Source organism: Choloepus didactylus, chromosome 23, assembly GCF_015220235.1.
Source record: "Choloepus didactylus isolate mChoDid1 chromosome 23, mChoDid1.pri, whole genome shotgun sequence".
Lineage (NCBI taxonomy): Eukaryota > Metazoa > Chordata > Mammalia > Pilosa > Megalonychidae > Choloepus > Choloepus didactylus.
In genome coordinates this window covers 5,721,686-5,747,826 of record NC_051329.1, presented here as the reverse complement: position 1 = coordinate 5,747,826, position 26,141 = coordinate 5,721,686, and the positions used below count along the sequence as shown (strand labels likewise).

Genomic DNA, 26,141 nt, shown 5'->3' with positions numbered 1-26,141 from the left:
GTCCCAGCTCTTCCTTTACCTAATTCCCGGACTTCCCACTGGTCTTTGTGGCTGATTTTCGCTGCTATGTATTCACATCTGTGACTGCCTTAATTATGCTGTTTGGCAAATGCATCCATAAAATCATTTATTTCGCTCTAAACGGGTGGCGAAATTGAGAGCTGGTCATTGGGAAAGGCGATCTGAGTACCTCCCCTCTCCACCGGGAGGTGCGGCGGCCGCAGCCACCAGCTCTGCCTTCCACACTGAGCGTCCTGTGCTTCTTCCGAGCGCCCCGCAGTGGGAGCCCCAGCACGGGACCCGCACATGGATTCTCGGTGTCGCTGGCGTGTGGGGACCCAGCTCAGCCCCTGCCCGGGTTCGGTGTGCCTCCGTGAACCCCTCCGCCCGCGCTCCCCGCGGACGCGGAAGAGGCCCCGCGGGAAGTCCCGGGTGAAGCCCGCGCGCAGCCTCCAGGGGACCGCGGGGGTGCGCGCACGGGGTGGGAGGGAAGTGACGGGAGCGCCCTGTGCTCCGCTGGGGCCGGGGCCGCCGGGCTTCCTGGGCGCAGACCGGGTTCCCCGAGGACGCACCCGAGGCGGTGAGGCGGCGGCCGCTGGGAAACGGGGGAGAGGCCGCCGCCTGCCGTCCGCGGGGCCTCCAGAGCAGCGCGCGCCCCACGGGACCCCTGCGCCCCAGAGGTGCCGGGACGTGCCTCTGCTTCCAGGGCCCGGAGGCAACAAGAAACAGGGGTGAGGCTTTGGGTGCCCACAACTGTGAGAATACATTCCTGTTGTCCTAAGCCACCCCGTTTGTGGTACCTTGTTTTGCAGCCCTGAGTTAAAGTATGTGATGGTAAATGGAAAAAACTGAAGCGCCATCAGCACTGAACTAATAATACACCACACCCAGCCACCTACTTGGAGAACTTTGCAACAACAGCGAGTCTAAGCGGCTACAAACACTCTGAGCCACCCTTCCCAAGAATTTTTGAAATTTAAGAAAAGACAGCAAGGTCTTGTCAAGGTCAAACCACTTCCAACACCCAAATAAATAAACCTCTAGTGGCAGAATGGCAAGAACTCCAAATGCACCGGGGAAGCAATGTCTGACCAGAGGGATTTCCTGACAACCTTGACGTTTGTCGCAAGCCTGAAATCAGCGCCCTTGTGCTGGAGATGGAAGTGCAATTACCCACGTAAGTAACTTTTAAAAGGGATGTGTTTCCTTCCTTGGAAACTTACCAAGTTCTACTGAAAGGTTTGCTTTTTTTCCCCTGAAGGTCTTCAGTCTCTGATGATCACGTTCGCCTCTAGGTCTTGTACAAGGTATGTCTGGAGAAATCGCTGGGCTTTTCTACTAACGCTGATTCCCTATGCGAATCGGAAGCCATTTGTTAGTTACCCGGTTCAAACAGCTCCCCTCCGCTGACTCAACACCCTAAGTTACAGATGAGAACTCTGAGACCTACCCAGGTAGAGTAATGGGCTGGAGAGGTTAAATGGGTTCAAAACAGGTCTTCTAACCCCCAAACCAGTGCTCTTTTTACTCTGCCACTCTGTCTCACCAACGGAGACTTCCTTTGTTGATAATGGTTGGCACAGTTGAGGAAGTGACCGAAGACTCCTCCGGCCAGAAACAGCCCACAGTGAGGTCTGGAACCAGCCTGCTGTGCTAGTCTTTATCCCTCTAGTTGCTGGTTCTGGGGATGGGTGTCCACAGGGTCACTGGGGGGAGCTGCCTGGAGTCACTCGGGAAGCTTGGCAAAGGGGCTATTACCACCCCAACAGAGAGGAGCCTGGGTGTGGGACAAGCGAGGACACCAACGCCAGCTACATCGGTGGACATCAGTCCTGCCACACCCAGAGGTGAAGACATAGCTGCTGTACAGGAGCACAGATCCTGGCCTGGCACCACTGGCCCCTGGGTCCCTCGCAAGGCTGCTTTCCTAGCAAGGCTGCTGAGCTCATAAATCACAGTCTCACTCCCTTACTTTCTCCTAGCCTTCTGGAACCCAGAGGAAAGTCCTTATATGTCTATCTCACAAGCAATGCATTTGCTTCCCTTCCCCAGAAGGAGCCACCCTCGTCAATAATCCCTCCTGGATTTGGCCAACCTTGCACCCTGGTTCTCCTGTCTGAAGTTCCACTGGCTTCTGTTCTCAACGCCACCCCACCACAGTCACTTTGGCTGAAGCACAGGGCTCAGAGCTCTTGAGCTTATGAGCTTCTCCTCCCCTACCTCTCCCAGCCCACCCAGGAGGGCCGGGCTCCCCTCTCTGCCCTGGGCAAATCACTGATGTGTCTGCCCTCATGCCTTCCTGCAGAACAGGACAGATCTTCTGTTCCAGCTGCTTCCCCAGACCACCACAAAGGTAAACTAAGAGGATAACCTTGCTGCATCAGCAACTTGAAACATGGAGGCTCCAGAAACATCTATTTGGCAAGGTTTTTTTTTTGGGGGAGGGACAAGAGGGAAACTGCAGGAGCCAACCACCCAGCCCAGCATCCTCCTCCTGAGGCCAGCCTCCAGTGGGTACTCTGAGGACCGCTTCCCGCCCCCAAGAGTGGAGTACCAGCTGCTTTCAGTTCTTCACATGCTTCTTTCTGCCCTGTGCTGTCCTCAGCCCCTGCTCCCCACCACAGTTATGTCTACTCCTCCAACACACAGATCAAGTATTGTTTCCTGATTCCATATGGTTCTATCCACACCTTTATAACAAAACTGTGAACAAACAGCACATAATTGGTTATTTAAGATCTCTCTCCCTTAAAAACCTATCATTTCTACAGCAACAAGGACCATGTCCATCAGGCTCAGCTGCAACCCCCACACTGAGCACTGGGTGTACGGCACATACTATATTCCCAGTAAATACTGAATTATTGAGTGAGTGAGCCCAGAGGCAGTGTGAAGAGTTTAGGGTGAGGCCCTTTAGAGTGAGGATTAAAAATAAGCAATGGGGCAGTCACTGATGGCTCATAACCTAACACCTATCCCCAATTATTGTATTTCTTATCCACCTCCAACTACAGAGGTTAGAAAAATAAATACTCATTTTTCCAGGTGCTTGTTTTAAACATCTCTGGCCAATGAGACAGAATAGGAATGATTTGGTTTCCTAATGAGAGAGACAAACATCACTGGTATCACCCCCTTGCACGTCTTGCTGCCTTGAAAACGGATGTGATGCCTGGAACTATGGCAGCCATCCTGTGACCATGAGGAAAAGGCGAGCCAATCATAGAGATGACAAATCTGATGCCTACCTCGTGACATATTGCTAAGTAAGAAAAATAAAGCACCATTAGTTTAAGTTACTTCAATTGTCTTTTAATTGCAGTCAAAGCAAGATGTAAGCAGATGTAAGCAGGGTGTGTTGGGTTAAGATATTTCAACAATCTGAGCCTCCATTTCTTTACCTGTTAAATTAAAGAGAAGATCAAATATCTGTTATAGCCAGCAGCACTGAAACTGTTTCTAAGGCAATTAGCAACCTAGAGCCAGGTAACTTTTGGAGCAAAGAGGAAGAAGAAATTAAAATGCACAGGAACATAGAATGTGCTTTAATTTATGTGCTGTTCTTAACCAAAGTGAGTTTACCATTTTCTGTAGCTCCAACAACATAACCATATGGCAGTATGATGTCTATTTCTTAAGAAGAATATGCACCCACAGGGATTAATTATGCAACGAGGTGACATCCACTTACCCGAATCCCAATTGTTTGATTTCCTCCTCTCAGTTGTTTTTTTTTTAGAATAAAGAAGCAAAGTACAGTGTTTCTCTATTCAATGACTAGCTATAGTTAATACCAAAAATATCTGAATCTGTCTTTAGGCAGATGGAACTTTTTTTATAATCATCTAGGTAGTCTCTGGGAAAATACATTTTGTCACTGCATTCTGAGGACTTCTAAAAAGTCGAGGCTTAGATGTTTCCTCTCCTCTGAAAGTTCACTGTCACCTCTCAGCCTTTGAGTGCCTCCTGTATTATTTTAACTGAGCTCATTCACTGTGATGAGTTCACAGATCTGATTCAGGTTTCTTATGAAAGCCAGAAAGATCTGGACTTTTTAATATGCACACACACACAGGCTGTCTTTTCTTTTTTAAATCTTAGCTCAAATGTTATAGTACACTGTGTGCTATCTAATTGCAATAAAATTTATGACACAATATACCTATTATTATGAGTGAAATTTACATACAGATGGCAAATAAATATAACCGTTTTGAGGCTGGTCTGAGGTTCTTATGGTTAGCAAATCCTATTAGGGCTCTATTATCCTGCTCAGCGATGGAAATATTATATCTGATCTTAAAGAATTCAGCTGGCAATCCAACCTTGCTGCAAAATGAAATCTAACTCTTCATGGCTTTTTCTGCAACCTGAAGCCACCAAAACTGAGTTACTGAGTTATTTTGTATAAAGCATTGGAAATATTTGCCCACTCCCATTTCTCATCCAGCCACAAATGTTCTCCCTTTTCCCTCTATTTCTTTTCCAGCACAAAAAACACAAACTTCAAAATATTGCCAACCAGCAGTAACTCAAGAAAAGGAAGGGGCTCTCTGCAGTAGAGGGGTTATTAGGAAGCCCTGGCTGAATCCCCGAGAAAGACCCCTGGTAGGATATTCTTCTAACCCCCTCCCTGTTTCAGCTTGAACCCTAGCAAGAAGCATCTAGAACTCATGGAAATGACAAACTACAGAGACTGTCAAACTATCATTACCCTTAAGCCACCTGCCTTCTGTTAATATACAAGGGAAAAAAAAAAAAACCTATTTGAAGATGAGCTGAGCTGAGGTCTGCCCCATAAAATCCTCAAGAGAATTCAGATAAAGGAGAGAATTTCCTTATTCCTCAGGGGAATTTAAGTTTAAAAGGTTATTTCACATTTCCAGAGAGAGAGAGTTCAGGATGAAGGATGAAACCAAGTCTCGACAATTCCTTTCCTTTAACACTAAGAACTTCCCTCACACCCATCCTAAAGGAAAACCCCTAGTGAGGAAATCCAATGTCCAGAGCAAACCCCCTGTGCATCACTCATCTGCCAAGCAGTGGCAGCATCAAATCAACTCACTCCAAAAATAAAAACTGTGCTCTTAATAGCTTCACACTGGTGGTGGAATGGTTGTGAAAAATATAGGAAGCAAGCAGGAGGGACAAGGGTGGCAGTTTCTGACATGTAAAACCTTTGGATTTGACTGAAGTTATCAAATCCTATTTAATACTTTCTATCACAAGGTAACAGAGCCCATGAGTTAATTATTAGGTCCAACAGGTGAATGTGTGTTTATCCCACAAATATTTCACAAGTACCCGCTATGTGTGAAGAACTGTTCTCAGCTTTGGTGGAATAAAGCTGAGTAATTCTGGCCCAGTCCTTACCTGCGTGAAGCTGACATTCTAATGGGGGGGAGGGGGGTCACAGATACTAAGTACAGAAGTAAATAAGATTATTTCAGGGGCGATGAGTGTTATGAATAAATAAAGCCGAGTGGAGGCTGTTTGGGGAGGACAGGAAAGGCTCATTAGAAAGAGTGAGATGAGAACTTAGAACCAGTCATGCAAAGCTCTAACGGAATAACATGTAAAGGGAAGAGCCACCACAAAACAGCCTGAGATGGGACGAGCCTGGAGATTCCAGGAGCTCACAGGAGGTCAATGTGGCTGGAACACAGGAACAGTGGGGGCTAATGTTGTGATTAGAAGCCAGCAAGATAAGCAACGTTTTGAAGAAATTTTTGAGTTTGTGAGCATGGGGTTTGAATTATTCTCCTATTCTTTCATTGCCCTGTTTATAATCAAGTCTTCTTCAAATTTGTGGGGAAAAAAAAAACTGCCTTTCTACTTTAGATCCAAGCAAAATTTCAAATATCAAAACCATCATTAAATCAGTTCCCCACCTATTCAAAATGGTAACTTTGCTACTTAGTAAAGTTTCTCTTTCGTCCAGAGAAACAGCTGCTATATTGATCCCAATGTCCCGACCCCAAGGGACAGGCAGAAAGCTCCTTTAGCTAAGCCCAAAAGAGCACAAGCATCAGGCAAAAGTTTTGATTTCCATTTAGAGGAAAAGCTCTGATATATTTATTTATATGAAACGCAAGTACTTTGCCATGGTGAGAACAGGTATCAATGGTCAGGACCTTGGAGGTTTGTACCAGAATTCTCAGAGAGTGTTTCAAATTTAATTCACTCTAACAAATACTGGATGAGATCTAACAATCTGCCAGTCCTGTGCTTGGGTTTCAGGAATGCAGTCAGTCAGCAACCTCCATCTGCAAGAACCACATCATCAAAGACACACACAGCTTCAGACGATGCTAATCTAAGGGCCTAAGTACTAGTGTTCGAAAGAAATATAAAGAGAACAAAGAAGTGTGACTAGGTATTTACAGAGAGACTTGTGGATTTCTGCTGCATGGATCAGAAAACATACAGTACTGCGTATTAAAAAAAATAATTTTTAAAATATGGGTATAAATGAGACCAGCATGTAATACATTTTCTTCTTCCTTTCTCTCATTAAGTGACCTGTGACAGAGCTTGTTTTTTTCCCCCGTGGAATAGAGATAAGTGGAAAAATCCATTTATAAAAGAAATCCAATGAAACTGTTATCCAACAATATCCCTACAGTCAGGACAAAGAGATCACAAAGTTTATTTTGAATGTATGAGCACTGCTACTTTGAATTATTTAGAATCCTTTACTGCAGAAGTCAGTGCTCAGCAACTATAAAGGGTAAAAGAGGCAAATTCAACCAGCTACCTATGAATCAATTAAATGGAACAGACCAACTAGGAAGACAACGTATGTATGCCTGTACTGTATGTATGTATGTATGGGAAAACCTCTAAAGTGATTCCCTAGAAATCCACAAGGAAAAGTGAGTAATTCTTCCAGGCTCTCAGAAAAGAGCACTATCTATACCTCCAGGACTCTGGAATTCAGAGCTTCCCTTCTTCCTTTAAATGGGGTCATCTTTCCTTCCACATCCATCAAAGAAGAAAACAAAATCTGAATTACAGCCCTTCTCCAGTTACAGCTTGCTTTTGCCCATCTACTTCCTTGCCACCAAATGTTTTGAAAGAGGTCAATGTCATCAAATTTTGTGTCCCAGAAGCTGCTAATTGCCTATCCAATATCCATTCCACTTTTCCTTCCAACTAACAGACCCCTGGTTTCGCTCGGGCTGAAACAATGCCCAGCTTTAAAAATATATACATAAAAGACCTTTCGAACCACCCTTGGTGCCTCACAGTTCACGCCAGTGCAAGGCAGGTGTCGTGGGTTGGGTGGGGATTTGGGAAAGAGCCTTAAAGGGGTGCAGACTGGCCCATTTGTCCCCCTCCTTTCCTCCTGTGTCCTGCCTGCATGGACAGGCAAGTGATGCTGCAGCCTCGCTAACTCCTTCCCAGGCCTTATGGGTCTCACATCAAGTATCACCTCCACAGGTAGAACTTGCCTGACCCCAAAGCAGCGGCACCACTTGTGGGCAGCTTGAAATCGGCCATGGTGGAAGTATTTACACCACAGACATTGGCAAACGCTACAAATCACGGCCCTTTCCTTGGAGAGCCAGTTGTTGATCATCTCTCAGCACACCATGACCTCCCAGCCTTGGCCACATGACCTGCTAAGCACTCAGAATTTCTGTCTTAAAGACCGGAAGCGAGCTCCGCAAAGACAGGGCTTGTCCCCTCCTTGCCATACTCCTACTGCTTAGAATTGGTAGTGTCTGGCACAGTTAAGTGCTTTACAAATATTCATAGAAAGGAGGGTGGAAGGAGAATGGGAGATTCCACAAAGCTGAAAAAAGCCAAGCAAGATGACTAGGTAACAAAATCTCTGTGGAGGTGAGTTTCAATACCCTGAATAAGAAATATATCCCAAATAGGAAATACCCATAAGTAACTAAAGACTGAAATCCACATTATGTAAATAATTAATGCCAGTCAACAAAAAAAGGAAAGTAACCCCTAAAGGAAATTGGGCACGGGATATCTAAAGGGAAATCCACGAGTCTAAAATGAACATCAAGAGCTGTTCTAACTAATTGGCAGTCAAAGAAAGGCTCCTGCATAAACACTAAAAAACCTTTGCAGACGTCCATGAGGGATTAGGATATACATCACAGCATTATCAGGGGGAGCATGGAGTTTGAGGCACTCGGCAAGTCCGTTTTGGTGGGGGAACCCCACGGAGCCCTGTGCAGCAGTCAGAAGAAGTGGTTGGATGTCAAAAACCCAACATTGGATGGATCCAATAGATCAACAACATTCATGCAAATTACAAATACGTGCACAGAAATCAACCACATGCACTTTGTAAAAAACATGTACACAAAAACATATAGCATAAATGCACTGGAATAGTTATCTATGGGCAAATGGGAATGCAGAATGAGTATAAAAAAGAATGAAAGAGAGAATGAATGAATAACTGAATGACTGAAACAAGAGATCATTGTGTTTGTGTTGGCCAATTATGATAACGTGCCATTGACTGAGGCGTGTGATCAGTTCAGTCCTCTGCATCCCAGGTACACACACACTCACCAAGGCTCCTCCAGTTCAGTGTGTCCCAACAGCAAGCTCCACCAAGGTTAAACCCAAGCCCTGCTCCCTGTCTGTCCCCTCCTTCACTGGCTCATTTAACACGGCACTGTCCAACCAGATAACCTGAGTTTTGGAGTCGTCCTTGACGTTCCCTCCCAATCCAAATCCATTTGGTCAACCACATCTACTGTGTCTACCTCCCCGAGTAGATACACACAGTCCGCTCTGTGCTACCCCTCCTGCCATTGGACACGTGTCATGTCCTCTTGCGGGTGTCCTTCACTCACTCACTCCCACTGACTGTTTATCCCCACCCAGCTACCACGATTTTTCCACAAAGGTTAAGATCTTATTACTGTGCTCCTAAAAAGCCACAGTTGCAGCACTTTGCCCACAGACGTTCTCAGCATATTCTCTGGCAGGTCCCACCAGGCCCTATCCGAGCCTCGTGAAGCCCCAGGCTCTTACCATCATGGTCTCTTCACTGGTCTCCTCAATGAACTTCTCCCTTGGGCACCTTCGTCCTCACCCCCACCATGTGCACCCGGGAAATCCTCCCATCCTTTAAGGCCCAAATTTCACCTACCCCCAGGATGAGTTCATTTATTTGTCCCTTTTCTGCACTCTCAGCCCCCTTCATATCCCGTGTCCCACAGATCTCCTGTGAAATGCTCCTGCCTCAGGGCCATGACATATAGTGGTTCCCCCTGCCTGGAATTCTCTTTCGGCAGACTCCCCCATAGCTGGTTCCTTCTCATTATTCAGGTTTCTGCTTCAAACCTCACCTCCGATTAGACTCTCTAAATAGCTCACATACACCCTCCAGTCAGTAACTTTATCACCCCTTACTGGGCTCATTCTCTTGATATCACTTCCCGCTGGCTGGGTGGCTCCTCCATCCACAAGGCCTAGAATAAGCCCTTGAATCTACCCACACTGCAGATGAGGAAACCGAGGCTGAGAGAAGTCAGGCAACCTGCCCAGGGTTGCACAGTGAGCTCGGTGTGGAGCTGGGATCCCAAGCCACCTGGTCCAAACCCGGAGCCGGTGCTCCTGCCGTGAGGCTGCCCTGGCCCTCGCCAGCATCGGGAAGAATTCCGAGAGCAGCCACGCTGCCAGCCTCGCCTGACTAGGGCAACCCACAGGCCCCGGGGTCTTTCTATCACCTGTGGGGAAGGGTTGGAAACGCACCTTCTCTGCTAGCCACAGACTCCTGGTGCAGACGGGAGGGCCGGAAGGTCAAGAGCTGAGGTCAACATTCCACCCAACACGAGCCGTGCATGATCCTCGACATTTGATTAGCTTCTGTGGCAGGCAGAATAATACCCCCCATCTCCCCCACCCCCCCCAAAGATGCCCACTCCCTCATCTGCAGACCCTGTGGATAGGCTGCGGCACAGGGCAAAAGGAACGGTGCAGGTGGAATTAACGTTAGGGACCCTCGAACAGTGAGCAGATGATCCAGGAGGGCCCAACATAATCACATGGGCCCTAAAAAATGGAAGAAGAAAGCAGAAGATTCAGACAGAGAGGGGACACCAGAAAAGAGGCAGGAACGATTCTAGGCAGAACGGGGCCTCAACCTACCTGTACTGGCTCTGAGGACGGAGGAAGGAGCCCTTTAAGCTGGGCAGGGCCGTCAGCTGAGGCAGCAAGGAAAGGGACTCCTCGGTCCTACAATCTCCTCGATCTGGAAATGGACTCTGTCCCAGAGCCCTGGGGAAGGAAGGCACCCTGCCAACACCCTGAGTTCAGCCTGCTGAGGCACCTGGTGGTCTCCTGACCTACATAACTGTGTGACAATAAACTCGTGCTGTTTCAAGCTGCTAAGTTTGTGGCAGTTTGCTACAGCAGCAAAAAAAACTAGTGCAGATTTAGAAAAAGTCATGTTTTACCAAGATACAGAGCTTGTCAATCTTTTGGGAGACTCAAGAAGTGATAAGCTCAAATATGCAAGGAGACAGGCAGAGGTTGCAGCAGATGCCTGCATCAATTAGATGCAACTTGATTGGCAGGCCTGGAGCACTGAAGACAGACGGCATATAGGTGTCCATCTCACCTGGGTGCACTGCGGCAGATGCACCTGTCTGCACGGAGACGGGCCTGGGCACAGGCTTATGCAGGATTAACCACCATGAAAAGGAATCACTTGGAACCCAGGGAAGGGAGCTTTTATTTCTCTGAGTCCAGGCCGAGTGGCAGGTTGCCTCCAGAACCATCCAGCCAGGAGCCAAACTTGGCAAGCACAGCTGGAGGGGTGACTTTCAACTCAGAGTGTCAAATAACTGAGGAACAGGAGGGGCTGCAGGGAACTCGAGGGAACGGGGGATTGCTTGGAGATAATTTGGGTAGCATCTCATCACCTGATATCTGGCATCCTCACCCAGTTCCTATAAAATCTCCTTTTTTTCCTTCTGGGAAGCTGGCCCCAGGCAATGGTGTTTGGGTGGAGCCACCTGCTCTAGGGGTGGGCACAGGGGCAGGCTTAGCCAATGAGAGTATTATTCCATCCTCCAGGCCACAGTGATTGGTTCAGGAATGAGCCTCTGACCCAAATCAGACCAATGAGAGGCTGGCCTGGGACTTCTGCTGCACCCAGTGTTTAGCACAGCGGCCAGCAGATACATAGTAAGTGCTCAATAAATATTTAATAAACGATTGAATGCTGATGTGTCTTATTTCATTATAAGCAAATCTCAGTTTGCAAAAAAAATTATTACAAAAACAAGTCCATTTATGTTTTTAATTGTTGTCTTTATAGGTTTGCTGACTTGTTCTTTTCATAAATTGTAATTTCCACCAGAACAGCAATCACATTTCTATTTTTCCCCACTATACCCACAGTGCCAAGCAGAATTCTTGGCACACCGCAGGGATTTGAGCATGAATGGAATGAATGAATGGCACTCTTTCTAACCCCAGGTTCAATCCTGTTGTTCTGCCTGGGTTTTTTCTCTAGAGCCTTCTAGGCACATAGTTCAGATTCTGTTTGTTTGATGTGGGAACACTGAGCACACTTAAACACAATGTTCTTAGGAGTCTGATTCTATCAGAACCAAACACCAAGAGCAGCTCCAGTCTGCCTGGCCGCAAGGAGAGCCCTGCCCAGCTGGCGGGTCCATCCCTGCAAATTCGGCCCAGGGATCTGAACACTTACATGCATTAAACGCCAGGCTGGGGCAAGGCAGGTGTTAATTCACACATCTGTCACTGACCACCTCCAGAATATCCTCGTCTTGCAGTCTGCAGAAAACATGCCAGCATGACCACTATACTTTCAGCATTTGAAAATTATGAAATGCATCAGGCTAAATAGTACAGAGAATAATATAATGAGACCCATATCCCTACATCCCAGCTTAAGAAACAGGACACAGAGATACACTAACGTCTCCTGGGAGCTCCCACCTGATTCCATCGACTCCCTGCCCTTCCCAAAGATAACCTCTAACCTTATACATGTATTATTTCCATGCATATTTTATATTTTACTACACAATTACATATTCATAAAAATGCATGAAATTACTTTGCATGCTTAAGCTGTATATAAAAGTATCCCACTGTAGGTATGCTCTGGCAATTAGCTTTTTAATTTTTTATTCAATCTTACATTTTGTTGGACTATTAAAACATGCAGGACAGATTAATTTTCACCACTGATTACTATTTGTCTGCATGAACATAGGAACATTGGTGTCTCCATGCACCCGTCGGTAGACAGGTGAGCTTAACCGCCTTGGGATGCCGTCTCTCTATGCACAGCAGAGCAAGGGGGCTTCTCCCTCTGGGGAGAGAAAGACCCAGCTTCAAACCCAGCTTCCTTGGTCCCTGTGAGAATCAGTTGACCCTTCCAAGCCTCAGTTTTCTAATCTGGAAAATGGGGATTGTAACCACAAATATTTCTGAAACAGTTGTGAGGAATTAAATGAGATGGACAGATGAACAGCACTTATTTAACACCCATGACTTTTTGAGGTAGGCACCACTTTATTCTAATTTTGCAGACGAGGAAACTGAGACTTCAAGAGTTAATGACTTGCTCAAGACCACGCAGCAACCAAATGACAGAGCTAGATCTGAACGAGCTGTCTAGCTCCAGAGTTCACAATCTTAGCCACCATGCCAGGCAATCGGAGGAAAGCTTAGCAAGCAGAAAGCAACAACTAAGGTCCTAAGCATCTTATGCATGATTAAATAGAACTGGATACGTAGATGTGGATGTCAAAGCCCGAGAGTACGTCATGAAACGGACGCTGTTCTTCCAATGAAAGACGAAGCAAAGCTTGTCCTGGCTGGAGTGCAAGAGGCCTGCCTTGATGGATGCTATGAAGGCTGCCAAGGAACACAACAGCATCCCCAGTCAACTCAACCTGTTTTGTCCAGAAGCTTCCTGCAGTGTGTCCCAACGACACTCCAGTGAAATTCTGCAGGGGACGGAGCAGTGTAGACATCAACAGCTGCCAGCTCTCGTCAAGCCTCCGATCAAGAGACCCGGCCCAGGACAGGCCTCTACAGAACTGAACTGGCTTCCAACCCTTATCTCTCTCTCTCATTATTCCTCCCCAAACAACTAACTGATTTCTTAAAAAGAATTAGGCATCAGGGAGTTGGAAATTATAGTTTCTGGCTGGATGCTAGGGTGCAAATATTTTACATGATGAATCAAAGGCAACTGCAGGAGTTTTAAAACACAGTGGAAGGTATTAAATGGTTCTTAGATGAGTTTTACCACGGCTTTTGTACCAAGTCCTTGCCATCTGTGTTCAAATACGTCATCATCTACGCTTTCCTAGATGACAATGGTGTTCTCAACCTAAATAACTCTGCTGATGTTGTCAAATGAAAATCAAGAGTATACCTGAGGTGGTTCAGCAGATGTGGAAGGAAGTGTCTGGAGAAGCGAATCTCTATCAAAGGTTGACGGTCTGTTCTGGAATCAGATGATGGAGAGTCTGAATCCAGTGTCTACAATCCACTGACACCCACCAAAGGTCTAATACATTTACATTAGGGTGCCTGATTTCCAGAAGATGACGTCACTGGGCAGTGGCAAAACAGGAATCTTAGTTGGAACTAACCCAAGAAAAACAGTCACATCACTTTCCCCAACTTTTTCCCATCACTTAGACCAAAGGTGTGTGTGCTGTATCTGGGCCACTTGCATATTTGGTTGACATTTATATATAAATATGGGTAAGTACATAGGTAGAGAGAGAAAAGATAGGAAGATGATGATGACAGATGAGATTAGATTAGATAGATGATGGAGGGATAGGATAGAGACAGAGAAGTATTTAATTAATTGCCAACATTTTAAGATGGGAATACTTCACATAAAAATTCCAGAGCTACTTTTTTTCATCAACAACAATAAAGCACAGCAATAATCAACCCATGATATCTAAGGTATCTGCATAGTCCCTTAACAGCCTGTTCTCCCACACCCAAAGTCCTGTCACCCTTGGGAGGGTCCTCCTGAGTGAAGCACAACCAGTCCATGGAAACAGTTCTGCTGAAAGAGTTTGAAGCACAGAGCCTCATTTGAGTTTGTAGCCCTGTACTTACTCCACTGGCAAGTAATTAATTTTTACTTGCTTTAAAAACAATAAAACACCATTAATCCAGGGTTAACTTGGAAGTCAACCTCATGTGTGTATGTTTGTTTTTCAATACCGTCCACCATTTTTAAGAGCATGAGGTAAATAGAGAAAAGTAAAATGCACATTGCCCAGTCCTTTTGACATGTTCCTAGAAAAACTGCTTAAACACTTCATTAAGATTATTTAAATGCCTTATTAATTGTATAATTGTGGATTAGTGTTCATCAAGAGCTTAAATAGCTTGATCTCAAGCTCCATAAACATCCCCTTGCAGTCCTGTTTATTATATTAAATCATTTGGCAAACTTTTTTTTTTTTTTTTTTTTTTTACCTCTAGTATAAATAAAAACTTAAGCCCAGGGTCTATCTAAATCAGTTTCCCAAGGCAGTTGTGTAAAGAGCTCTGAAAGTCCTGCCCTTGGGAAGCCTACAATTTAGTGGGGAAGAAAACAGGTATGGGAGGAGGGAGGGAGAAAGAGAGAAAAAGAGAGAGAGAGAGAAAGAGAAAGAGAGAAAGAAACAGTGAGCACTATAAGTACACAATTCACTATTTTACTTGGTTGATACAAATTATTAAGTAGTGCCACATTTCAGAGAAATGAGAGACTAATGTAAATTGGGATTTATCCAAAATTTTAAATTATCAGATTCTGATAAGAATTCTTAGAATAATGAAATATTATTATTAACCACAAAAATTAGCAGGTAGCTGGACTATGTTGTTAGTGTCCTGAGTGCATTACGTGAAAAACGTGCCTCATCTTTACAGAACTCTTCATAAAGCAGCTAGTTGTCCCCATTTTGTAAATGAGGAAACTGAGGCACAGAGAGTGTAAGGAGCTCGTCCAAGGTCACAGAGCCAGTGAAGGGTAGAGCCGGGATACGGGCCCAGGCAGGTGAGCGCTGGGGTCCATTTTTCAACCCCTGTTCTCTGCTGGCTCCCTTAACCCTTCCGAGACGGGGTGTTCGTTCCTGTTTGGGTGAGTGGCTGCTAGTCTTTGTCTCCATCTGCCACTTCCCCTGTGTTCACAGCCACCAGTTGTGGATTTTAACAGAATCAGGGGCTTAGTCATTGCTCCTGACCAATAATAATTTATGATGAGAGAACTCTGTGGAATAAAACCAATAAGGAGGAACTCAAGGAAAGAAAAACACGAAAGATCCACTCTCACACTGACCTTAAACATCAGGTAGATCTCCCCAGATGTAGGGTCAGTTCCCAACAAAATTAAGGGGGGGGGGGGTTTGACGGCCCAAATTCCAGTCCTTCATTCCCTAACAGAAATGGAGTGTGTGCTATGTCAGGCCCCCACTAATTGCTGAGGATGCAAAAATGAGCAGGACACAGCCTCCGACTGCCACAAACCCTTAGTCTGATGGAGCGGAGAGACGCAATCCAGAATTGTGCACCTGGGGACAAACCACCAATGACAGAACTACAGACCAGAAGGGAAATTCAACAAGGACCCCTCCGAGAACGGTACAGTGTGAGCAGTCAGGGAGGACCGGGGTTGTGTTTAGCGGAGGTGCAAAGGTAAGATGGGAAACACGGAAGGGCGTGCCGATGACACCGCTTTCTACCTTCAGCAAGTTCACCTCCATGGAGGACGGGGTTTTAATGAGGATTACCTTGACATCTCTGATATTTCCTGCCAAGCACCCGTCCTCCCTCCTCCGGTAACAACCTGCTTTTCTCTTCGGCGGTGTGTTTGTGTGGCTGACCCCACCCTACAGCAGGAATGGGCTCCAAACCCACACCAGCTAACCAGAAGAATCCACCCCACTGGCCAGAGCCATTGGTTCAGGAACAAGAACGTGACCCAAATGTCATCTATCCATTAGAAATCCAAGGATTTCCAATGGGACTCTGAGGTAGGAAAAGTTCCCTGCCTGCTAAAGGGGTAAAAGTTCCAGGAAATGGGCACAAAGGTGCTGATGAGCACGTCTGCCAGCATTCTGACAACGTCTGAGGAGGAGGCCAACCCAGAGGAGAGCCAAGCTGGGACATGGAGGCAGACCCCAGAAAACACCATGTGCCCAAGACGAGCTGCATCCGAAGCCAGCTCTACCCTGGAGCTTTCAGTCATGTGGAAAGTCAACTCCTTTGAGCATCTGAACCTCGCTTTGCGACCCCAGGGCCCAAGACTCCAGGCTGCAGCCCCCCAACCCCACCCCCCTTGTGGACAGTTGGCACCCAGCACTGCTCCGTTCTTCTCGGATCTCTCCTGGGATCCACTTGCTGAGACAAGCAAGACCAGAAGACTTGGAGATAGTCCATGTGCTGCCCAAGGTCACCAGCTATTTTCTGCTAAATCACACTTCACCCAGGCTAAGTGGATGTGTCAGGACTTGGGGTTGCAGGCTAACAGGAAAGGGCTAAGTGAGGTAGGGGATCAAACCTTCCACCACAACCTCTTGACCTAAAAGGATCCTTTGTCCTCCCTCCACCCCCACCACCAAAAGAATTAGTGGCAAAGTGAAACCGAGAGGAAAAAAACAACCAAGTTTAAGTTCCCAGTGTTTTGGGGAAGAAAATGCTTTTTCATCCAAAGGCTACTGCAGAACCCCTCTTGCCCTTTGTAAAACATGGGGGAACCCCACAAGACAAACAGAACTGGAAGGCATTTTAGTTTGCATTAATTTTTGAAAAAACAAGTCCGTGAGGAGAGGGATTGCTTATTTGCAAGAACAGGAGGGTGAGCAGTGTGTGTAATTATATTTGGAAAGCACCCCTCCTTTAGCGTCACCTTGTGAAATCACACAACAGACAAAAATTCATTCTCACTGATGCCTGTCATATTCCTTGCTGTGATACTGCGGCAACTTCATAAAAGCTTTTTTCCCCCAATATACTCTCCCGAGTTAAAAAAGAAAAGCAAAGAAAAGCCCTCTAGTTCTCAGACTCTACCTGTCCATATTCATCCCTTTCATGTACAACTTTCAGTGAAGACAATTAGGGTTGGGGTTATGGGTGGGGGAGCGATAAAGCCTAAGCGAGTTGACAAGTGACTCTGGGACAGAGTCAACGAAGGCTTCAAAAGGTCAGAATTCTAACCAGAGAAGTTACCAGACCATTCCTCCCTGTGAAACCACACTCTGCTGTCATCTAGACCTTCCCTCTGCTTTCAGGAGCAAGTACTCTCAAGTCATCCCAAATCTAAAGGGTGTAGGGAAAGAGCTTGGAAGACTTGAGTCAGAACAAGGCAGTTTGATACACTCATAGAAGAAGACTGGGTCATGACAAATCTTATTAAAATAACCCCCCTCCCTGAACACAGATTATTATAGCCACATTTACAGTAGAAAAAAAAAGTCTTTACCTGTAATAAAAACTAAGATATGCCACATAGATCCAAATAGAGACTGCAATTAACTCCAACCACTAAAGCAAGACAGGACTTAAAGCAGACATCATCTGCTTCAGTTTTCTCTCCGGTGCCTGTGACCAGACTCCCGGTACCAGGGCTACTGCGGACAACATTGCAAGGACTGATTCAAGGAAGAAGGAAGGAAGGCCCTTGTTTCCAGAAGTTAGCTGAGAATCTGTGCTTTTAACCACTGTGCTCCAGAAACCGGGGGCTCCCTCAGGTCAGCACGGACTCGTGGTGAATCAAGTGTATTGTTCTGCATTTTTTTTTCTTTGCACCTTTTATTTTCAGAGAAAGTGGTAACACGCAGGGTACAGTAACACCGCCATGTTCATGCATTACTGGTGGCAAGTAAATTTCTTTTTTTTTTCCTTGAGCTAATTTATAGACTTATAGGAAGTTACAAAAATAATACAGAGAGGGTCTGTGATGGTTGGGTTCATGTGTCAACTTGGCTAGGTGGCCTAGCTGTCTGGTCAAGCGGGCACTGGCCTGACCATTGCTGTGAGGATATTTGAGGCTGGTTAATAAACCAACGGGCTGGTTTGTCAGATCATCAGTCAATTGACTGCAGCTGACTGATGACCCATCAAGGGGCATGCTTCCACAGTGAGAGAATGCAATTGGCTGGATTTGGTCCGGGTGATCAGTTGGAGGCTTATAAGCCGGACAGTTAGAGAACCTTCATTTCTTCTTCGGCTGCTCAGTGAAGCATTTCCTGGGGAGCTCGTCGAAGTTGCCGGTTCGTTTCCTGAGGAGTTCATCGAGCATGTTCGTCGAAGATCCCAGTTCATTTCCTGAAGAGTTCGTGGAAGTTGCCGGTTCGTTTCCTGAGGAGTTCGTCGAAGTTGTCAGTTTGTTTCCCGAGGAGTTCGTCGGACATCTTCCTTGGAGTTGACAGTTTGTTGACAGCTCTGCAGAATTTGGACTCGTGCATACCCACAGTTGCGTGAGTCACTTTTACAATTTGATAATCAGAGACATCTCTCATTGATTCTGTTTCCCAAGAGAACCCTAACTAATACAGGATCTTATGAACTCTTTGCCTGGTTTTACACAATGGTCACATCTTAAATACTATGCATTACACGTTATATGATTTAACTACAGTATATCAGAATCATGAAATTGACATCAATATGACATGGATGTGACTTCTATATCGTTTCATCACATGTGTAGATCCCTGTAACTATATGGCACTCCCAACATCACAGGGATCTCTTTCAAGCTATTCTGCTCTAATCACACCCACACCCACTCCCTACCATCCCAAACCCCTGGTGTCTACCAACCTGTCCTTAATCTCTACAATGTCGTCCTTTCGAGAACATCACAGAAATGAAGTCATACAGGATGTGACCTTGAAGTTGGCTCTTCTCATTCATAATGATGCCCTGAGAGCCTCCTGAGCTGTGGAGGGGATCAACACAGATACATTTACTTACTGCTGAGCAGACTCCCATGCACGAAGGTGCCACACCTGGTTTCACCTTTTGCCTGCTGAAGCCCAGGTTGATCTATTACAAGAACAGCTATGGGCTTCCTGTACAGGTTTTCACGTGGACATATGTTTTCCTTTCTTCTGACAAATGCCCCCAAGTGCAGCTGCAGTGACATTCACTGGGTGTGGGAGAGGGGTTTCAGGCGTATAAAGAAATGCTTTTCCCCAACAGGGATGGCTTTACCCACTGATATGTTGCCCAGCTGTGGACTGGCTCCTTCAAGAGCAGATCTTAGATGATTTATTTTTCACTGACTTCAGCAATTTAGTTTTCAATCTACCTTATAATAAAGTGCGTGGGGAGAGGCCCACTTAAGAGTAAACTGCCCAGCACTCTAAGCTCCAACTTGTTTTAACAACTTGTTTAGCGTTGTTCTCATCATGTAACGTGTGGACTCAATTTCTAAACTCTGCAAGTAAGGTGACAATCGTATGGACTCAAGATTACTCCTGACAAGTATCTTAAAACCACTCAACGAACAGAACAATGCCACCTCCCAATAAACCCAACAGCCAGTTTTTCCCCCAGTGTTGTGCCAGATCCACGTTTCTTTGGCTCAACTCCATATGGGTTTGAGTTTAAGCACTAATTTTTAAAATACTCACACACGTACACATGCGACACGAGAGCACCCCACTTCCTGGATCCCCAGTCCCATAATGTATCTGAGCTTGGGATGGAGGTAAAGATACAGGAGGTCCGGGAGTATAGCACAAGACACACTTTCCCTTAGCCACGCCCCTCTCCGCTTCTGGAAACAGCACCTGGCCTGCTTCCAGGTGCTTCGGTCCAGGTGTGGATGCAGGTAGACAGGAAGATCCTGGAACGGCTAAATTTACCCTAATCCTACAAATGGCTCCCAACAGGGTTTGCGCATCCAGGGAGGAACACTCCACAGAAGCCCCCCGAGTGGGATCACGGCTTCCGCGGGTTCCCCTGCAAACCGCAGGTTCCGGCAGACGCGCTCCTGCCTCACCTCTGCCAGGCAACGCGCCCAGCCCCGGGGCCGCGCCCTCGGAGCGCCTCCTGCGGCCGATCCAGCCGCTCCCGCCGCCCGCACGGGGCCCGGGGGCTGCTCCATCTCGGGGGCTGCTCCATCCCCGGGGCGGCCTCCCCTGCAGCCAGGTTGTCTCTCCTCCCGCTGGGCCTTTCCTCGGGTGGCAGTGGCCGGTGCCCACCCCCGTGCAGGTCCCGCCCAGGCTACCTGTGTCCCGGCCCCCTGCCCGCCCCACGCCGTCCCCTGCTCCTTCCACACCCGCCTCCAGCCGCGCGCTTCCCGCCTCTGGCCACGGCCCAGCCGGAGCCCCTGCCAGGCCTCAACCCCAGGCCCCGCCCAGCTCACCTGTGTCTCCGCCCTGCCTCAGGTACAGGTGGAGAAAGTGCTCCTGCGGGCGGGGCGGACGAAGGGAAACGTTATCTCCACCCCGCCCCACGGGGTTCTGACCCGGTACCCAGAGGCGCCGCGGGGAAGGGCTTTGGGATGGGCGGATGTCTGAAACTAGAACAAGGTAAAGGAGTGTGTGTCCGTGTGTGTGTGCGCATACAGTGACCCTGTGAGGCATCCGCAGCGGCTAGCGGTTGTAGTTCCCCCAGGAAAGGGACTGCACCCTCGAGGTGGGCCAAAGATTAAATCTCGACTGCAGGGGCGAGCATGCAGCCGAGAAAACTCTTCCAACAGGCCAAAAAGAGTAACTGTAAAATATTGATTCTTGTATTTCCAGGTGAGAACCGAGAATTATTGTTTAAGCCTACTTCCGCCAATTTCCCAGTCTACATTGCATGTGGCCTCCGAAGGGAGGGCCAAGGGAGCAGCCACCGAGGGCCTGACCTGCCCTGGAAAGCCGCAGGGACCTTGTTTTGCAGCCCAATGGGCTGGGGGTTTAATTTTTTGTGTGTAAATGTTTCCAGCCTCTCAAAATAGGCGAGAAATAAAATAAATCCCATTATTGCTGGCTGAAGGATTAGAATTGGCTTGGCCCTCCCTCCTCCTGCAGGAAAATATAAACCAAACAGCTAGAAATCAGGTGCACTCCCTTCCCCACCCCCAGCTCTGCTTTCTCTTGGCAGACTCATTATTTGCAGCCCCCACCACCATCATTTCTTTCCCTTCCACACAGAATCTCACCCTCCCCACTGGAAAGCCCAATGCAGGTCCAGAACCAAAATAACTAGCAGCAGCAGCCTGGAGAATGGCACCTGGCAAGGGAGGGGCTGGAGAGGGAGGGAGGGCTCCCTCCTGCCTGGGGAAAGCCTCCTGTCCCTCCACAGACAACAGGACCACTACTTACTGAGCATTTATTGTGGGCGCTTCACTATTAATCTCATTCACTTATCTGTTTATTTGCTTGTGGTCTCTCTCCCACTACACGGTCTGCGCACCTTCTCCCCACCAGCTGAAATGAGGGATTCTTACTTGCTGAGCCCTGTTCAAGCACCTGAAATACTGCCTGGCAATGTGTGAATGCAAACAATCATCAAATGAATGGATCAAGTGTATTGTGAATTGTCATGACCTGTTTTCCCAAAGAGGAAATCTAGATTGAGAAAAGTGAAAATCACCCAGATGGTGGTGGTGATGATGATGCTGATAGTATTTATTGGACAGTTATTTCAATTGGAAACCATTTTTCTATATGTAATACCTGGGTAAACTCTATTAGTCCTCCTAAAAGCCTATGTGTACATACTCTTATTGTACCCACTTTACAGAGAAGGAGCAGAGGCTGAAGGAGGCTCAGTACCTCACGCCAGGTGAGACACCCTGCAGGTGGAGGACCTGGATTCAGGCAGAGACGGCCCTGCTCCACAGCCCACACGTAACCCTTCACTAGGCTGATCTGTGCTAAGACGTGTCTAGACAGTGTGCCTGCCCCTTACAGCACTATCTTGAGGACCTGTGGCATCTTTCCCTTGCTAGGTCATCCCCAGGCCAGGTTTCACCTGCTCTGATTTTCTACCTTGAACTAAAGCACAAGAATCATGGACTTTTCACTTCCACTGAGCAGTGGAGAGGAATGCCACAGAGCAGGTCGCTTGCAGGGACCGAAATCTACCCTGACGTCAGAGTCTGTGGGCATCCAGATCCCCAGGGAGATGAAGGCAGCTTTCGTCCGAGCAGTCAACTTTTATAATCAGTGCCCTCTCCTGTTCTTTAGCCCAGTGCCACTTGGGCACAGGGCTTGGCACACCATCATCCGTCTGCATTTGCCACCCACCACCTTTCACCCTTGGCTCAAGATCACAAAACCATCCACTTAGTGTCACAGTTGGCATAGTAAAACTCAGCCGATGTCACCAATAGAAATAATCCATCACACTGACAGACGCTTTCCTCAATTTGCCACATATTATGATGAGCTATCACTTAGATGTCCTTTCTTATGGTCTAGTTTACATGTATCAATTTATTTAATTCTCACCACAGTCCAATGGAGCATAGAGCCAAAAGAAGGGGGGAAATAACTGGATCTTGATAATGTCACCAAGCTACACAAAGTAGTCAACCTTGGCCCTGCCCTTCTTGCTATCTGAGATACTGAATTTCATTTTCGTTTAAGCCGAGTCGTTGGGTTTCCGGTGACTGAGCCAAACCCTGTGGGTTTGGAGCTGCACAGGCAGCCAGGCTCTGTCATTAGCTGCGTGACGGTGAGATGCCACTTGTACACTCAGCTTTCTTTTTCTTGTGAACGTAAAATTAGTGCCTCACACTAGACCATCTTTAAGGCACCTTGTGAGTTCTAAAATTTGGATTTCTTGTGGTTTGGTTCATTTGGTCTTCAGGGATTAACAAGTATGTGTTCCAGTGGCAAAGTTGTTTGATGGCAACAACCCAGAGTGAACGACGGGGAAGGGGGGAGCCCTCGGAGCAGGCCATGCACTTTAACATACCACTTCCCTTAATCCACCATAGTGACCAGGCCAGCTGCACTGTCCTCATCCCATTTTACAGATGATAAAACCAAGACACAGAGAGGTGTAAGTCACTTCCCAAGGTTACACAGCCAGTTGGTGACAGAGCAGGATTTGGAACCCAGGCTGGTCTGAATCCCAGCCCCTGTGATTTTGCTATTCCCCACTGTCAGGGAGTGGGAGAGAATTGCCCTTTTCTAAAACCTTTGTGAGAAAGTTTTACACATTGCACACATGTTGAGATTTCACCACACATGTACTATTTTCATACATCTAGACCCTACCATAAAACAAGATGCTCAGAGTGAAAAGATAATTAAACCAGCAGTCTTCAACATCTGGTGGGGTTTAAATTTTCCGTGTCAAACTCACTCTTGCAAGACATAGACTGATTCATCACAAGAAGAGCCAATGCCAGGTCGTCTGCACAGCCTCCACCTCCCTCCTCCCTCCTCCCTCCTCCCTCCTCCGAGATCCCTTCCTGTCATTTCTTGTCAGCCCTGAATTCAATCGGGTCATCGGCTAATTGTGCAATTTATAAGCTATGGCGACACGGCCCATCATTGTAACAGGTAGGATGCTGCTATGTAAGTGCCCAACCAATTATAAATGTGAGGCTGACCTCACAAACCTTAAATTCAATCATACGCATTTCTTCAGTCCACAGAAACAATCACCGTAAACCTTGCCACAAATCTGAACTCGGTCATAATAGAAATCAAAAGTCCACAGAGATGACTGATAAACCTCTAGTGATTATGTGTCTGGCTCCAGAAGCCTGCTCTCCCAGCTTTGGATCGGGGATTGGGGATTCAGGATATATGACAGCTTCTACCTTTGTGGGTATGGAAGAGGAACTCCAGGACTGTAACCTCTTTGAAGATATTGTCTCCAACCTTGCAGAATGAATGCTTGAAAGTTAAAGGCCTCCCGTTCCACCATAAGGACCAGAGATGTCTTTAATTACACAAACAAATCAAAAGGTGAAAATCCTTGCTTGAGTAAAAAGGGACAAGGATCTTTTGGGTCATTCTCCCGACCCTTCTTTATGAAATAAAAATCAGATCAAACTCGGCATGACGCAGACAGCTCTGGAGCATGAGAGAATTATGCTACCTGTCTGACCACATTAGATCCCTGCTGGCAGATAGAGAGAACATGATGAGTGCTTTGCTGTGAGGATCGGTGCTCTGAATTCAGACATGCAAGGACATAGGAAAAGACAAGGACTCTGTGATGGGCTAGAGGGAGCTGGATGCTGAAGCTGAAACTCCAACATGAAAGGGGTTTTCATTTCCATCTTCCCCCGATGGTCAATTTAATGCCGGGAACTCTGGAGCCCAGGAGGAAGCTCCTCTCATCCATCATTACCTCCTCCATCTCTGATTAAAAGAAGCAAGTGTGCACTGGGGGTGGATTAAAACAGAAATAAGGAAGGGTCAACGCCTGATACAGCACATAGTATTTGGCAGAATTTGCAGAACACTGGATTAGCTTTAACTTTAAAGAGTCAGGTTTATTCAACTCACATATCAATAGGTGTGGAGGTAGGGACCCCCAGATTTATCCAGGGGCTCAATTTTGTCACAAGATCCCAAGGTCTTTCCATTTTCTGCTCCACCATTACTAGTGGGTTGGCGTCTCATGATGTGGGGGCAAGATGGCTGCTGCACCTCCAGGCATCACATCTGTGCTCCAGGCAGGAGGAAAGGAGGAAAAGAAAAAGGGCCAGGACAAAAGGGCAGCAGGCCTTCCCATGGAGCCTTAGCAGACTTGCCCTGACGTTTAACTGGAGTAACTGGGATACAGGCCCACCAATGAATAAATCTAGGGGAGTTAGACCCCATGCTGTCTCAGCAGATGAAGTTGTTTAGGCAGTACAAACCTGGGGAGGGAGCAGGAGGGGAAGGAGAGTGAGGCAGGAAGCAGGAGCCTTTTGTCAAGCTGGCCACTGCTTGGCATCACCTGGACCATCTAATCTGCCTTAAAGGACTGCTCCGCAGGGGGAGGCTTTACCAGAGCATTATTCCAGGTAGGGAAGGGCCTTTTCCCCACTCCAGATGCCTCTAACTTTCCTCTGTCACCCAAGGGGGTGGGAAAAAAAGAAAACCTATGCCACTGAAAAGCAATTGTAAAGGTCAGAGCCCATGAAAACCATCTTGCTAAAAGACTGGGATTTAATGATAAAATTAGAGAACACTTCTTTCCCCACAGGTACATCACATCCACAGGGCTCTGGTTTAATAACAGTGGGTTAGGGCCCTAAGAGCTGTAAGAGGCAGATGTTTACTGAGGAGGAGACTTGGAGAAGCCCCAAAGTTAAGCAGGAAGATGAAAACACGGACAACAGAGGATGAAGATGCATCTGACACCTGAACTACAGCAGCCATTAAACACAGCTTAACTCCTACACAGATTAACATGAAAACCCACGCTCAAGACTTGATTATCTCAGTTCCTTTTTACCTGATAAACCATGCCAAAAGGCAAGAAAAATCACAGTCTGGTAAGACAAAGCAAGAATAAGAACCAGAATCAGATAAGACACAGATGATGGAATTATCAGATAGGGAATTTAAAATTACGATTAACATTTTCATGGCTCAGATGAAAAATATAGACAACATTTAATAATAAATGAGTAATGTGAGCAGAGAGATAGAAACTCTAAGGAATAAAAAGAAAATACTAGAAATCAAAAGCACTGTACCAAAAAGTGAGAATGTTCCTGATGGGCTCATCAGTGGACTGCACACCACAGAGGAGAGAAACAGGGAGCTTGAAGACAAGTCAGAGAAGTTTGACTCCAAACTCAAAGGCAAAGACTAAAAAAAGGAACATAACATCCCAGAAAAGTGGCATCACTTCAAAGCGTGTAACATACATGTAGCTGGAATACCAGAAAGACAAGAGAGAGAATAAATAAGATATACATCTGAAGCAATAATGGCTGAGAATTTTGCAAAATTAATGGTAATCACTGAATAATACAACCGGGAGGCTCACAGAACACCAAGCAGAAAAAATACCAAAACAAAAAACTACACCTAGGCATATAACATTCAAACTGAAGAAAATCAAGGATAATGAGAAAATCTTTCTTGTCAGAAACCAGGCAAGTAAAAAGAGAATGGAACTTTGAAAGTTATCACTTTTCTGTAAAAATGTTATACTTCACCATAAGGAAATAACTGAAATGGTGGAACAGT

The 26,141-nt window shown here is 46.6% G+C and overlaps 1 protein-coding gene across 1 annotated transcript in view; it reads left to right on the top strand.

Moving 5' to 3' along the window:
* Positions 1 to 306: 306 nt before the first annotated feature.
* Positions 307 to 26,141, top strand: part of LOC119519109 (basic proline-rich protein-like) — a 50,624-nt gene continuing 24,789 nt past the window's right edge. The window contains exons 1-2 of the mRNA XM_037816538.1: positions 307 to 731; positions 19,973 to 20,387. Coding sequence (XP_037672466.1) covers positions 307 to 731; positions 19,973 to 20,387 — 840 coding nt within the window. The remainder of the gene's footprint in view (positions 732 to 19,972; positions 20,388 to 26,141) is intronic.